At 37.3% G+C, this 17,183-nt stretch overlaps 1 protein-coding gene across 2 annotated transcripts in view; it reads right to left on the bottom strand.

Annotated features, from left to right (window-relative positions):
* Positions 1-17,183, bottom strand: part of SH3YL1 (SH3 and SYLF domain containing 1) — a 48,157-nt gene that overhangs the window by 25,838 nt on the left and 5,136 nt on the right. The window contains exons 2-7 of one of the 2 annotated variants that reach the window (XM_066314888.1): positions 8,591-8,701; positions 7,437-7,550; positions 6,866-6,930; positions 4,165-4,277; positions 1,026-1,154; positions 142-304 (exon numbers count right to left, since the gene is read on the bottom strand). In XM_066314888.1, coding sequence (XP_066170985.1) covers positions 142-304; positions 1,026-1,154; positions 4,165-4,277; positions 6,866-6,930; positions 7,437-7,550; positions 8,591-8,701 — 695 coding nt within the window. The remainder of the gene's footprint in view (positions 1-141; positions 305-1,025; positions 1,155-4,164; positions 4,278-6,865; positions 6,931-7,436; positions 7,551-8,590; positions 8,702-17,183) is intronic. The other variant, XM_066314889.1, reaches the window with a different exon arrangement.

Raw genomic sequence — 17,183 nt, 5'->3', positions numbered from 1 at the left:
TCTACATGGAGTAACTGACATGTGCTACGCCTTCAGTCATCCAATAGAGAAGTTAAAAATGACACATGAACAACAGCACTAACAATGACTAGGAACAGCTCAGGAGCAAGGAAAGCCTATGTGAAAAAGAAGTGCACAAACCCTTCTTTGTTCCCTTACAGATTTTCCTGGATTATTTCTTTGCTCTTCATTTTCATACACTTCAGTGAAGGATGCTAGGATTTCATAAAGATCATCTGCTTGAGCAGGGAAAGGCACATCACCAAGCAGGATGGAACTAGCACGAATGTCCTGCCCATAAAACCTGATACAAAAAAAAAAAAAAAAAAAAAAAAAAAGAAGAAAAAAAGAAAAAAAAAAGATTGCAGGTATTGTGCAAATGCTCCCTATCTCCATCCCTAGCCCTGCATTTTTCCTACTGATCATATACTGAGAAATGACAGAACTATTTTAAAGCTCTAAATTTGGAAAACTGACCACAGCCCCCATTTTCCTGCACCACTTGGGAGGAGGAGGTAGAGAAATTGTGATTGAAGAGGAGCTCAGTAAATAGAAAGTGTGGGGGGGGGGATAGGTGTTGCATTCTAGATTTGTTCTTCTCATTATCTTATGCTCTTACTAACTGAAAATAAATTAAACTAATTTCCCCTTGATGAGGTTGGAGTTTTTTGACTGAAATAGCAATTGGTAAGTGATCTCACTGCCTTTATCTCAACTTACAAGTTTGTCATCATACTTTTTCTCCTCTCATACTGTTGGGGAGACAAAGCAATTGGTGGCTAGCTAAGGTAAACCCGCCACAGATAAAAAATCCCTAAACATTTAACATCATCTCAATACCCATCTCAATAGCACCATCTCAATCAATTGCAAGTTGTCTAAATTTTAGAAACCCTTGCCCCTCAAGAAATTCTAAACTGAACATAGTATGTTTTCACAAAAACCTCTTTTTCCAAAGTGAATGTGTCCTAATTATTTCTGTCACTATGCTTTCACTGAACCTTTTAGATATTAAGAGAACTTACTTGCGATTTGTTTCTTTCCTTTCAATTAAACAGGTTCCTTCCAGAGATACACCTGCAAACAGTCCTCGAGATTTACAGTATGTATAGACAGCAGCAGAGCTTCTCAGGGCAACATCTCCTTCTAAGTTTCTACAAAGAAAAACTTTTGGTTGATGTTTTTCAATACAGTTTTGTAGTATGAACAGCAATTGTCTTTTTATTTTAATCCTTCGCTTTATTTTTATGCTATTTTCAGACAGAATCACAGAACAACACTGCCTCACATGAATGCTCCCCATTAGGTCTCTGAGAGACAGGACTCTTCTTGGTTTATGACTCAAAACAATCAAGGAGGTTCCAATGTGATTTGCTGAGGCCAGATTTGCATCCTTTGAGGGGAGGTGAGTTTGGGTGTGCAGTGAGATTTGCACAAGACAGAGGGGGAGGCTGCAAGCCTTCAGGCTGGTGAGGCAAATCCTGCAAGGTGGGATAGCACCTTTTATCATGGCAATTGCTCCCCTTTACACAAAGCCCAATCCCTTCCCTGGGGAAGGTCTCATGAGGCATAACTGACTCAATGCACTGACAAGAGACAGTCTTGACCGTGTCAAGCTTCCCAAACAGTGGAGGTACCTGGGTGCTCCCAAATAGCTTGAATGTACCAATTGAGTATATATATATATATTGAACTCTAAGCTTTGTGGAACCCTCATCACTGAGAAGACCAGAAGAATCAACATGACACTATCGGGACCCAAAGAGTAGTAATATTTTCTACTCAGCCTTTCTTCCTGTCACTCTCTCCCCTCATCCACTTTTTCTATTTTTTTTTTCTCTCTCTCCCCCACTCACATTTACTGTTAAATAAAATCTATACTATTGACTTCAGCATGTGGTCTCACTTGCATCCTATTTGGCCAGAGGCATTTCTGTAATAATTTTAATAACTGGATCTTAACAGCCTTCTTTGAAAACTGTTAAGCCACACTTTAATCGCATTTTAAAATTATCTGATTACGTTTGGAATGGTGACTGAAACTCTACTCAATATTTCTAAATTCTCCTAGACTTTATGGTCAGCACAAAACACTTCAAGTAAGGCCTTACTGGACCTCAACGGATTTGTAAGATTACAGTGTTTGTCCTTCATGGAATGACATAAAATTTTAGTTTAAACACAGTAATCTCAAAATGGATATAACATCAAATTGAAAGCAGGTTGCTCTGACTTTGTCCAGCCACTTTTGAAGAACTCTAAGGATATAATTGCACAGACACTGTGAGCAACCTCTATCAGCATTCAATTTTATTCATGCCAATTTTTTTTCCTCATATCCCATCAGAACCATCCTTCTTTTGATATATGACTACTACCTCTCATTGTCTTGCCATGCACCTCTGTAAAGAACTGGGGTCTATCTTCTTGGTGTTACTCTGTTGGGAATACAGACTCATAAGGTCTTCTCTCATCCAAGTTCAATTAACTGAGATTCCCCAGCCTCGTCATTCACATGCTGCATTTCCCTGGCCATTTAGGTAGTGGTTCACTGCACACATTTAGGTTTATAGACAACTTTCTGCAGTGCTAAAACTCAATACAATGTTCTAGGCAGAGTCTATGAAATGTCATGTAAAAGGGAACAATCACTTCCCATATCTACTGGTTGCAACCCCCTACACTCTTCACTGCCTTTTCTGTTAGGAATCAACTGCTGGCTTAGCTTCACTGCCCACCAGGATCCCAGCATCTTCTCTATAGGGAAGCTGGCACTGTGTTCATGCAACTTGGAGTGCAGAACTTTGCACTTGTCCTTGTTTAATTTAATGAGGTTTTGTGTTGGATCTCTCCTCTACACTCTATAGGTCCATTTCTCTGAATGGTGGAACTACACTAAAGTGCACTAGCTGCAACCCCTGGTTTGGTGCCATCCACAAACTTGAAGAGAATATTTTGCAAATGCTCCTCTAGGTCACTGATAAAAATACCAAGAAGGAGAGGTCCTAGAAGAGTCTCCTGAGGAATTCCAAAGAAATCTGGCTTCAGAATTCAACATGAACTATTTACCACTGCTCTTCTAACCTGATGATCTGGATCTTCACCTGTTTGCTCATCTCCCCATCCTGACACCTATGTCCCAGCTCGGAAACAGAGATGTTGCAGGACAGTGTACTAAATGCCTTTGTAGGGCAGATGACATTCACTGCCCTTCCCTGATTCACTCTCTCTTGTGCAGTAAGTATCATCCTTTTGTTTTCTTAGAAAAGACTTAAAACCAGCAGTAAAAAATTCATCGTCATAAAGAATAATAGCCATAAGGAGGCACATATTCCGTAAGCAGAGTCTGAGGTAGCTGGTACCTGGTAAGCCTGGAGAACAGAAGGCTTGGGGCAAACCTAACAGCAGGTTTCAAATATCTTGGGAGAGGTAATCAAAAACATGAAGCCAGGCTCTTTATAGTAGTGTATGGAAGAAGAATAAAATACTATTGACGTAAATTGAAAGAAGAAATACTTTGATTGGATGTAAGGCACAAGAGCTGAAGAGCAGAGCAGGTTGCCCAAAAATCCAAGCAGTCTCCCTAACTGGGGATTTTCAAGATCCAACTCGAAAAAAGGACTGAGCAATGTGATCTGAAGTCGTAACAGACCGTGCTTTGAGCAGGAGGTTGGAGTAGCAGTCTTGCAAGGCTCATTTCCAAGTAAAATTATTCAGTGATTATTTCACCTCATCGTTCAAGGTAAACAGACTTAACCACTTAAAGGTTTAAAATAAATTATTTGGTGTAGTTTTTATTTAATGTTGGGCAAATCTATGGTGACAGAAAGAACAGACCCATATGTTACTAAAAATCATAGTTCTATCAGGCACAGAAGCACTTGTGCTCTTCATTGAGCCTAGCCAAGCAGTCTCCTGCAAAAAGAGAGCAAACCTCAGAACACTTTCCTTCTACCAATAAATGATTTAATCAGGATTAAGATCAAGAAAGAAGAAGGAAAAAAAAAAAAAAAAGTGCTTGGCAAGAAAATAAGGTCCAGTCAGCATACAGGTTGCCCAGGTTGTTCTGTAGCATATAAAAAAATGCCACATCAATATGGCTTTTAAAATTTATCTTCCATATATGCCTTATTATATGCCTTATTACAAAAAAATATTACCCACCTCCCCAGAGGTCCAATTGCCACAGTTAGATTTCCTCCAAGTGTAAGATTCCCTCCTTTGGCAAAAGCTTCTACTGCTCTTTCATGATTCAGTATTATCACTAAGTCTGAGACCTATAAAATATCAAATAAAAGTACTATATTTTTTAAGAAGAAAGAACAGCACAGGAGATGGTCTTCCTTTCTTGTAAAGGATTATTTTAAAACAGCTTTCATGACAAAGTTGATTCTTTTTCTGCAAGGTATTTTGAATCAAAAATCCTTTCAACTACTTTTTAAATAAAATTTGACTGATTTTTTTCAAGGTGCTGATGTGGTCACTATGTCATAAACAACAGCTATGACAGAAACTCTATGTTAATTCAAATTCCTAATTGTCAATTTCTTTTTTTCTATGGCTTATAGAAGCAATTATGAAGGCACATTTTCTGATGTGAATCATTATGATCCTTCAATAGTTAAACAAATAAAGGCAAGACAGAACTTACTAAACAAAAATTCCCGTTTGAAGACTAAAAAGTAAAAAAGATACAGATGCCATTGCTATAATTTTATTTTCATGACAGGAGTTTTATATATCTGTGTGTGCATATATGAAATATTAATTAACTTTTTAATACTTGAATATGAGATGTATTCAGTTGCTTCAAGAACTTGTTAAACCTTATAACTGAAGAGGTAGCAGTATACCCAAGGACAACTGCACTTGATCTTGCATCTGATGGATTTGACTGAAAGCCAGGTTCAGAAAATAATTTTCAACTTACCCCAAATTCCAAACAGTGACAGCAGGGAATACAAGAGGAAATACCAGATTATTTGCAAAACAAGGCTGACCTAGAAGTATTACACATAGCATAAGAGAGATCTTTGTTATTAGCCCTCTGGTAACGTCCACCTCATCCCAAACAAAAGATGCCTACAGTAGTAGTTTGTGAATCATCCAGGGATGGAGGAAGAACATCTTTCAGGATAATACTTTCTCCTCTTACCCATTAAGAGGATGAATTCGTTGTTAAAGATAAACAAATCCATTGTGAGAAAACCTTCAAGGAAAGTATTTATATGAATTTTAAAACTGGTCTTTAGTTTGAGATACCAAGTCACTGTGACTTCTGAAGCCTGTGATCTCCTTCTTGTTATTTAAAAGCAGTTGTATCACTACAACTATGTCAACTATCATCTCTCCTATAGGAATAAATTTCACCTCGTTTCTAACACATCTAGGTTTACATAGGACTAGAAGAATGCCGAAATGGGACTCTGGGCTCCTAAGTCATTCAGGTATTTCTGAACAACATATATTTTCTAGAAGAAATAAAAAAGATTGTGTTACAATAATGTCAGTAAGGAAACAGCATTTTGTAAGCTGACAAAAATTTCAAATGAAGGGCACAGTATTACTTAGAGAAAAATCCCTCTCACAAATAGCTTCTGTATTGAAATTATTTGATTCAGTATCAATAGGAAATGTCTATGTTATCTAAAATATCAAGTGGGGATGATTAAATGAAAATTTTCATAGATCAATCAAAACACATGAAGAGGCTTAAAAGGAAAGAAAAAACCAAACAAACCACACAACAAAACCAACTCAGGGGCTCAAACGGAACACTTTGTAATGCATTCAGATCTTGTAGTCATGAAAACCAATGAAAATCCCTTTTAAAAATTCATGGTTTTGTATTCACATCATCCTTTAAAAAGTGCATACAATAATGCCTGAGATCACACAGTGAACAATGAGGAGAGAATAAAGAATTGATCTGTTGCTCAGTATGTGAGTGCTGGCTGACTGGCTGCCAGGACAGGGATAGCTGGCAAGCTGTAGATGTACTGGGGGCTGGCATGGATCATCCAATCAACTAGACATGGATTCTTTTGAAGAGCAGAATGCCCATTTCAAGAGATCTTGTTGGCAGCATATTGTTACTCTGATTTTCTTTGGGAATCAGCAAAACAGAAGCTAAACAAAGAGAAGGACGAGTCTGGAGGCTATGGCAGGGAAGCAGAGGAAAGATGAAAACATACAAGTGCAAAGGAGCTGTAAGGAAGAAGAAATGGGAAGCAGAGGCAGAACGCTGTTAGAGCTCAGCTCACCAGGGTTTCCCTGAATATGTTGGGAGTCCTTTACTTAAGTGTTTCTGCTGGCTGGAACTGGCTCCTTTTCTATAGTATTCCTTCAGAAGAAGCATCACCAGTTGTGGTGCTTTCAAACTAAAGTCATGTCAGTAACCACAAGTGTGAGTGGGAAATGTGTGAAGTACAGTAACATTAAATGGAGTCCATTTTACACCAACTTCAGTTCTTTACACTGTTTCTTGCCAGATGGAGTCCCTGTGCCCTTTAGTAAAGCATTTGACACAGTATTAAGTAAAGGATGCTTTTTCAATTAACTTCAATTGTCTTACATGTGAACACTGACAGGAAGCTCTCCATATGTGAAAAATTCAGTCTGCTCGAAGTGAGAAATCAAGAAAATTAGTGTCATTGTCACTTCTTTTCATCTAAATGTCTTCTAACAATTTGACTGATGGGATCAAAACCCCTCTTTCGTTTGTCTTGCATAAATGGAATTCATAATAATATTTTTGTACATAAAAGTAGATTCTACTATCTCACTAATGTTTAGATCTTTGTCAATGTGTTTTAATTTCTTGCAAAAAAAGTTACCAACAAGTATTTCAAATGCAAAACCATACCTCAATTCCAATTTCAAATCCACCACCAAGACCAGCAATTCCTATTGCAGAGGGAGCAGACCAGGCTGTTGCATAAAACAAGATAAATTTACAGAATTTTACCATCTATTACAAGAAATACTCATTATTACAGTTAAAAAATGCTAGCAAATTATCTATTTAACACCATGTTCAAAACCACTACAATAGAATCACAACTATAATGCTTCATCCTACAGGAAAGGATTTAAGAAATACAAACATTCATGACCTAAACATTTCCTTGTTACAAATTATTTTCTTTTTTTAATACACTCCTTCATAATCAGAAATAATAAAATTTTCTAATGAATTTTGTACTATTTACTTTTATATTTCACTGTATTCCACAAAGATACTGAAAGCATTTACATTTGGTCAAACAAAGGTACAAAGATTTGAAAATAGCGTTCACACCAAACATTGTCACCTGTCACCTAGTTCTCTGACTCATCACACATCTCCTGTTTTGTACTGTGAAAAGAATAATAAAAAAAATATTTTTATCTCTTTTTATTCTCTCATGAAGTACAAAAGGAAAGTATCCACTTACTTCCATTAGGAAGACGAGCTAATACAATTCCACTTCCACCTCGAGCAGTCACCAAAAATCCAGCTTTGATAACAGACAAAACTGCAAGGCCTTTGGCTTTAGCTATTACGTGAGCTGAAACAGCAAAACAGAAAAAAAAAAATTATTCAAGACCTTGTGAGAGAAGTTCTAAGAGAATGGGAAAACAAAACTCAACATTTAACAAATACAAACACATGACTTAAATAATTGAAGCAAAAGCTTAAAGAAAACTACAAAAAAAGTTGAACTGATAATGACACCTCCACCACAGAGAACCACAAACCTAGCTGCAGGTCACATTAGCCTCTGACAATCTACACGCTGTCACAATTTCTTCACCTGTCCTGATTAGCTTGCATAATAGTAGTTTGTTTTGTGCCACACACTTTGTGTTTGAGTACCCTTGGCAAGATAAACATAAAACAGGCAGTGAATAGCTGACAACCATGTCTCCACAAATTTTTGGAAGAGTCTAAATTTAAGTCACAGCAACACAGAGAAACCTAACAAGCTTGAATCACTAGACAGTGTTTGTGGCAAATAGTGATGTGTCATCATCCTGCAAATCTTATTACAGACCTTCCAGAACATAACAGTTAAGGATTCAAAACCACAACCAGCAACACCAGGTGGTAGAAGACTCTAGGAGAAACAGAGTAACAACTGGAAAAAAAAAAAAAAAAAAAAAAAAAAAAGAAACAGTATCAAAAGGAAAACCATCCTGATTCCTTTGCTTCAACTTATTTTCATCTAGCTAATTCTAATCAATACAGACATTCAAGAGCTAGAGCTACTATTGCAGGTTTTCTCTTCCGAACATATATTTACAGGGTTGACTATGAGACAGTCCGTCCATCCCAGGGGAAACCTTCCAGTGCAGGTACCTTGTAGCAGTAAACATTCAAAAGATCTCTCCCAGTAAGTAACATCTGCCAAGAACACAGCCAACTGAAATCCTTTACTTGATATTTTCAAAGTTTCTGAAATATTTTCAAAGAAGTTATGGCACCCAAAATTTTCATTCATCTCTCAGTTGTGGTCAGTGAAAACAGAGGGAATTGGTAAAGACAGCATGACTGCAACACAGGGAGTGCTGAAGGTTTTAGCTGAATCAAAGCGTTTTCTTTACTCACGTGGTATGATTTTATCTGGTCCATTTCTGGAAGTTATTTCTGTAAATTCTCGTAGTATTTTAGCTGCTTTTTTAGCTTCTGACTTTAGGTTGGAAGGTATAGGGTTGTTCACTGTAAAACATGAAAGAAATAAATTATGGTCAGTTTGGGATATCTCATATGAAAAAGCCAGCAGCATCATTTGTATAGGAAAAGTGGTTCTTTACAAATAAAGAGTAAATCAAACAAACACAGAACAAGCAAATATAAGAAGTTATCTTCTGCATCAGACTCACATTTTGTTTCTGACAGTTATAACTGAAGATACCACTTAATAAAACATACAAACCTGATTCTTTTATGCAACCTCTTTTTATTGCACGTGTTCAGAATCCACACTGATAACAGCAAGGGTGTTTGAGACACGTCCTTAGTTGTTCTTGTCACTATTTATGTTTATTGCATACGACTTTGTCTAATGTCTTTTCAGATCTGCAGATACTCTGCCATTGGAATTTCTGCAGTAGCAGTTCAACTCCTACTTAAATAAATAAGTGCTCTATTTTAAACTAATCTGTAGTTACAGTGAATGCCTGCTAGCTCAAGTCTCCGAAGTTCTGGTGAATACCTAATGCATTCAACTTATCTACTACCTTCATGCTTTTACAAATAGTCAAAGTCTGCAGCCTTCTCCACTCTTTCAGGAGTCTCAGCCTTCTTAGTCTCTCCTCAGGTAGTTGCTCCATCACTGACTACTCTAATTGCTCTTCTCTATACCACTGTCAACTCTGCTGTCCTTCAAAGAGCAGAGCAACTGGCAACTGCTGACTCATAAACACTAGAAGCTTCACACCTCCTCAGAATGCTTCTCTTACAGAGCTAAACATGTGGCACGCTTAGAAAATGAAAAAAAAATCTGTTCCAGACCAAGGAATTTCCTTTAGAGATCTAATTCCTGTTGAAGATCTTTTCAATATTTTCTTTCCAATGTGATCTAACATAAGCCCCTCATGTATTTCAACTGAAGAAAAAGCACAGATTAGAGATAAATTGCGTTTACTTTATAAAGCTACAGAGTACAGCAGTACAGTACACAAAATCTTGAAATCTACCCTCCAAACCAACACAATGATTGAGTCTTCAGAAATGTTTATTCCATTTTGATCCTGCTCCCTAGTCAATGACTAGACAGAATCAAGTATTATAAATAATTAGTATTCTGCAACATTATAAATACCATTCTATGTATGAATACTAATGTTTCACATGTAGATTTGCAAAAAGAAGCCTTAGTGCAGTTAAAGAGACAGTCTTGATTGTTACTAAATCTACTAAAACCCCTCAGAGCTACCTAAACTATTCTTGTTTTCCTGTCTGAACACAACAGCACTCACTATTTCCAAGTTTATCAGAACCAGACCATTAAGCTAACACAAATATATTGCCAAAGATGCATCTAGTCTCACATCACATCTCTGAAAAAAACTAGTGACACAATTTCCATAAAATTCTACTGTTCCTAAATTCACAAACGTATAAAAAAGACTGTGCATAAACAAACAGCATTCAGTCAAAGGTGGACTATTTTTTTAATTGGCATTCCCTGAACATTCATTCATCTCTTCACTCTGGGCAACATTCCCACCCAAAACCAAGAAGGTAAGGACTAAATAAATTTTGAGGTTACATCAATGAAGCTTAGAGAGAGATTCAGCTCAGATCAAGTGAAGGGCATAGCAGCAAATCAACCAGGTTTTTGTCAGGCTCCATTCACTAGAATACAATACATCTCCATTTTTCAAAGAGAATATTCCTCTAGTATGTTCTCCAGGCAAGAAGGAAGATTCCAAGAACATGAGAGGTTTGGACAGCTGAATGTCTGGATTAGCATCTGCCAAGACAACTTGCAAGAACATTTTTTGGCTGTGGTGGAGATGCAGCAGGTAGAATCTTGGAGAGTTTGAAGTGATGTCATCAGAAGGCTGTGCAGAAATATCAGCCTCTCTGGGAACAAAAGGAAATGTATAGAATGCAACAGACTCTAAACCACACTGCAGTTATCAGAGTAGAAATATTAATTCTACCTCCTAATAATCCCTTCCATTTTCAGAATATTAAGATGATAGTCAAGGCCCTGAGTGTGAATGATAAGAGAAAATGAAGCTCTAAGAGCTCAGGATATTCTGAAAAGCTCTGGGTATGTGAATTTTCTCTGATTGTTGCATATTAAAATTGCAGGAGTTTTGAACATGCATTTCTTCTGTAGTTGGAAGGCTTCCCCAGGCTGGAACCTGGCTTCATGACAAGAGGAGAGGCTAGTGTAGCTCATATAAAACGTGAACTCGCCTTTGGTAGTTTAACAAACTGGGGTGGAGCAAATGTCTCCATTACTTCTGTTGTTTGCATTTCACACTGCCTTTTCAAGGTCAGAGGGTAAACATGACCAGCATGTAGTTAGAGAAAAATAAGATTTCTGCTTTTGTATGGAGATAAACTGAGGCAGCCCCAAAAAGCATATTGCAACCCCATTCTTCTCAAGAAGGCACAAAGAATAAACCTAGCATATTATAATTTGCAACTAATAATTATCATTGTAATACAGAGTGCATGTCCATTTGCAAAATCAGGTGAACAATTTTATATGTAGGTTTTCACTTAAGATACTTTGCAAATCTAGAGGTCTCAAGTTTGGGAAGAGTCGCCTACCCATTCTATCCAAAATACACATTTCATGGTACTTAATTTTTCTCATGGTTCAGTAAGATTAAACTGTAGTAAAATGGACAGTTATGTGCCTGACTGTGTAGGACTTCTAGCAAAGTAATCAAGACAACGAAAATAAGACCTGTACACTGACTGGAGATAAAAAAACATTGGGGAGATGAAAACACTGGGGAGGTAAAAAAACATTATTGAGCAAAAGCATTATCCAGCTTCTAGATTAGAGAAATAAAATAAACTTCTGTGCTCTTCTCAAACTCTTCCCTGATTACCCATGCATTCCTTCCTCCGCTTTGCTTCACTTTGGCTAATCTCAGAATTTGGAGAAACATTTCCAATTATTCTTTCTACTACTAAAAAGTAAGAAAAAAAAGCAGCTTTCATACAGATTAGAAGAGAAATCCCTTAGCTAAATCCATTGAGAAAATGAGGTGTTTTCAGACCTGAAAGTTTGCAAATAGGAAAAATCGAGTGAGGAAAAAAAAATATAAACTCACATTACAGTTTTTGCAAGCATTTTCAGATTTCAGATTCAGAATTGCTTCAGAAAGATTTGACGGTTATCAGAAAACACTGTGTGCATGCCACCGTGCATGTAAGACCTACCATTTAATTGAAGACAACTCAAAGCTGAACTTCAGGAGTCAGGAAAAGTAACACTGTTACTACCTCACTGTTCCTTCATGTCTCAACACATAACTGGTTCCTCTGAGCAACCTGCTCTAGTCAAAGGAGTCTCTGCCTATTGCAGGAGGGGTTGGATTATGTCCTTTTTCCTTCCAGCCCAAACCATTCTATGACTTTTCTGTACTATGATTCCAAAAACGGTATTCTAAAATACAAACTTTGCACAGAAAAACAGCATTAGTTAAGTAAATGAAAAATTAGATATTTTCACTCTGATAATTCGAACTTTTTTTTTTTTTTTTTTTTTTTTTTTTGGTGGGGGGGTAGGTTTGTTTCTTTTTTGGTGGTGGTGGTGTCACATAGTGTGCGTGACCACCAGAGAATCGAGAAACTGGAGAGACATTCATCTAGCTGTACACTACAACAGCAAGCACAGCAAAGCTTAACTTCCCATCCTCAAGCCAACATCAGAAACTACACTTTCACACTGTATCACTTGTTTTCTTCATCATTATTTCTTCTGCTTTCCATAGGTAGTTACAGCAGTTCACTCCTCCATTATCCCTCACTTTTTCCCTTCCTGACACAGACTGAAGTAATACAGAATTATTTTTCTGGACTAAGATACAGCAGATGGATTTGACAACAGCATTCTACCAGTTACTTTGCATGTGGCTAGACTTGTGCACTTTCAGAAGCTAAGAAATTTCTAAAGCACAACAGAAATACAGAGAGAGGAAAAGGGAAGAAAAAAAGGAAGAGGTCGAACATGCTACCAACTGAAGAGCTCAAAGCTACACCTTGTAGAGAAGGGCTGCAAGTAAGATTTTAATTTAGACAGTAAGCAGGTATGAAAATTAGTGACATTATTGCCCAGTAAACATGGCATAGAGAGTTTTTAACAACAGGCTGGATGAATAAGCCACCTGATCAAACACTTTCATGCTGCAAACCAACACAGTTACTCAAAGTGGTAACCATATGATTCTTTCCCCAGTGGCTCACTTTGAGTTCCTTTACTGACTTCCATAATGCTGTGTAGATACTAAGGAACTGGTGGGATGCCTACAGGACTCTTGGGGAACTGATGACTTGTTTAAACAAAAAACCCAAACAAATCCACACCCTGACCTCAATTATGTATAATGTGATGGCTGATAAGGCCTGGCTGGACTCCCATTTTGGTGAATGCTAGAACCACAGCAGAAGAAATATAGTATTTTTATCACTGAGGAAAGCTTGGCACTGCCTCTTGGGCTACGCCACACTTAAGATTTTGTTGACAGAGTTCAGGATTATATAAGGACAGAGTCAACAATCAACACTAAAAAGGCAAAGTTTAATGGTTAGATATGTAGTGTAGATATTGTACGGCTGAGGCCTAACTCTTACCATTTAATTTTAGATCAACCAATTTCATAAAACTTTGTCCAAAGGCAAAGCAAATTATTGGGTTTTTGGCAAAAAAACCCCACCCTAACAAATCAAAAAATAGCACAAATATGTCAGACAATTCAAAACTATTCCCTTTAAAAAAAAGGACATGGAGATTTGCACTATGAAATGGTGACATCTGTCTCAAAATTCAACAGAAATAAAACAAATAATATGGCAAAGGCAGAGGAGTAAATTCTTGTTTCTATTTATTTTAATCACTGTATAAACAGACGAAATTGTGACTGGGATTTCTGTGACCTCAAAAATTATTTCAGCTTCTGTTCATCTTTCAAATTATCCTCTTCTCTCTCGAGCTTGCCTCAGGATTTGGATTGTAAAATTAGTTCCTTAGAAACTCATTTAAGTCTGTTGAAAAAATCATACAGACATATCTGCTTTTTAACAAAACTACTGTATGAAATAGTTAGATATAAGCAGAATTTCCGTGTTCAGTTTACCCCATCAATAACATACGTAATAACCCTGTAGCACTGTCCTCACTATTAGCTTTTAAGTATGCATATCTAATGGTCTGTTTTGTATTCAAGCACTGCTCAGGAAAGAGGTAACCAGGAGCAATAAGACAGTAATATCTATCAGGAGGATACAGTGACTGATGGATTTGGAATGCCGTGACCAGTGAATGCTCAGCTGGGAGTAAGCTTCATTTGCACTCCTGCTTGTTGTTGAAAGGAGAAGATATTGAGCATATGTGAGTCAGCAACACAGTCCCCACGGGGGAATATCACACCAAAATTGATTAACTGCTTAATTTGTAAGCTGATGAGGCAAGTGCGTCAGCCTCTAATTTACATTCTGACTAACAGTAATAATTTGCTGGCTGAACATTTGGTGAAATTATCTGAGCAAGGTGCATTAAAGAATAAATAAAGTCTTTTTACTTAAAAGCTATAACTAATTCTGATACAATCAAAATTATGCTGAATATGAACAGATGAAAAAAAGCTTAGTTGCATTATAAGAACCCAAACATCAAAAGTACAGTTTCAAAGAATGGATGACAAAGCGGAGACAAAGACTCACATGCAGATTTCACACATATGTTGCACATACATGTTGCACATATATGTTTGAGCTTTGAAGTATTTAGTGAAAAGTGGTTTTGTGGGTTTTATTTGTTACAAAAAGAAGAAAAAACAACAACAAATACCTCTATGAGCCCCATACACTAATTCAGTCTTTGCTTTCACTCCAATAAAAAGTTCAGAAGCAGCACAAGAATACATGAAAGCTTAGTTGATTTTCAAATATCCATGGTTACATCAGGAACATCAGTGCTAAAAGACTTATATGAGAACATTCAAAATTATGGACATTCATAAACATGAAAACTTGCATAGTCAAGAGAAGTTAAAGAACAACATTCTAATGGGAAGGAAAAACCTGAAAAGCAAGACTGTGCAGCCCTGGAAAAGGGCCTAAACAAGAAATTTTAATTTGGTACTACAGTTAAAGAGATTAATGCAATTTTGGTTTCACAAATGTGTAACAACATGCTACTGTGGTTGCCAGCTCCAGCCTTGGGATTCATCTGGTACTTGGAATTCCTCAAACAACATGCCAGATGTGCATCGTAAGCATTTTGCCCAGCCCAAGAAAAAGTGATGCAATACAGAGACGTGGATGACGAGCAGCAGCCAATGCTAAACATGTCTCTGTGAGTCTCTCTCCATTTACAATTTGCAACACTTGAAGCCAATGATTGAAAGCAAAGAATCCAGAATTAATGAAATGTCAAGAAAAGATCTGTGGAGTTCAAGGAAATAGTAGAATAAGCTGAAAAGTAACCAATGAGAAAAGGATGTTAAAAAAATAAAGGCAATAACAACCCTCTTTAGTTTAAATCCAACAGACTACTATTGTCCAAGCCTGAGCTCCTCAGTCCTGATTTGGAACCAACAGCAACAAGCAAATACTGTTCCCTCCAGATTCCAAAGACCATGAACAAGGAGAGGCTCAAAATGTACAATTTGTACATCCTGCTTATGGTATAGGCAAGGAGTTTATGAAAGCTGTAGCAGGGAATGAGAAAGCATTACTGACACACTGGTTAGCCAACCGGCAAGGTTGTTCAATTTTGACACAGGCACCTTGAGAACAGCAAGAGTCACAGGAGACAACATAATACAGTGTAAGGCAATGGAAGCAGAGCAAAAAAGTAGAAAACAGGGTCTCTCTACAGTGAAGTTTTGCACTATGCTCATGTATTTCTACCATCTTTATCACTTAGATTCCTGAAGTTTTACCAGCTTCCATGCTTCACTGCTCATCAACAACACTGGTGTGAGAAATCAGTGATCTGTCACTGACAGTACAAGTTATGGCAGGCTATAGGTACTAGAACAAGCACTACATGGCCTTGCAGATGTCAGCTGAGCTGCACTGGAAGACTCTAATGTGTGCTTTCACAATCCCCATAGTTTTTATACTTTGAATTAATGTAACTACACTTTCCTCCTTCCCCACCCTGGATTACAAGTTGTTTACTGGATGGCATTGCATTAAGCTGGTGCTGGTAGTGGTGAGAAAGGCAGAACAGACAAGAAAGGTCTGCAGAACCTGCAGCTGAACAGTGTACAGAAATCAATGAGTTGGAAGCATTTTAAAGTTTACCTAAGGCAGCTGGAAATATATTCTGTCCAAACAATCCAGTGAGAGGAAGTGAAAAAGTGCTTAAAAGTAAGGCTGAAAATGGAAAAAAAACCCACCTCACTCTTATCCATGTTAAAAGCAGCCTGTTTTTCCTTGTGTTGCCTGCAATAACTTGCTAAAGGTAGCTGTTGATTACAGCCTGTGCCCAGGAAAACCTCATGAGCACACTGAAGTTACAACTAAATTCAACCTTCAAGAACTCAAATATGCAAAAGGAATGACACATAACAGAAGACAGCAACTTCTCTAAAAGGAAAACAGCCCAACAATTCTCTATTTCAAAGAGGAGAATCCCACAGACATTCCTATCAATATAGAAAGCTGAGATATTGACAGTATTTTGAATAATTTTTTTAATGGAGAACATTACAGTAAGAAATTATAATAGAATATGCAAAGCTTATATTTCCACAAATACATATTTTTTATGCATTTAAATCACAGCAATTTGTGTGGATGGAGGAATAACAAATGCCATTAATACTTCCAAAAAACTTTATGCAAACTTGCATTATATCTGTGTGGTTATTGTAAGACAGCAAAAAAGTCAGACAATGAGAAGCAACACAGGTATTTGCACTTTGGCATGCAAATACACAGTATGAAATCAACCCAAAATACAAAGAATCATAAGTCTTTACTGAAAAAATAACCATTTCAAACACAGAAGGCCTTTCATTGATAGAAATGAAGTAATGGAGATAGATGAGCAGATTTCTTCCTTTATTCTCATCTCTAGAAGTCTGCAGGTATGAGTTTTGGGGTTTTTGTGTGCGCATGTGTGTGTGTTTAGGGCTTTTTAAAATACATTACTATGAGTTATGGAAATTAAAATACTTCTAAAGATAACTCAAAGGAAGCCAGAATTATCAGAGGCATGTAAATATGGTAACTAAACCTGGAGAGGCAAGCTGCCTCACCCCAACCTGCATGTGCACTATGTCTACCATTAGGTGATACTATAAGATGAGCAACTCTTCACAGCCTTTATTAGAGAGTCATTGAAGTTTCTGTTGGAAGGGACCTGAAAGATCATCCAGTTCCAGCCCCCTGTAATGGGCAGGGACACCTTCTCCTTGACCAGATTGCTAAAAGTCCACCCAGTGTAGCCATGAACACTTCCACAGACGAGGCATCTACAGCTCCTCCGGGCAAC

Source organism: Sylvia atricapilla, chromosome 3 (genome assembly GCF_009819655.1).
Source record: "Sylvia atricapilla isolate bSylAtr1 chromosome 3, bSylAtr1.pri, whole genome shotgun sequence".
Lineage (NCBI taxonomy): Eukaryota > Metazoa > Chordata > Aves > Passeriformes > Sylviidae > Sylvia > Sylvia atricapilla.
Note: the sequence above shows the minus strand (reverse complement) of the source record. Positions and strands in the feature narration are given on the sequence as shown.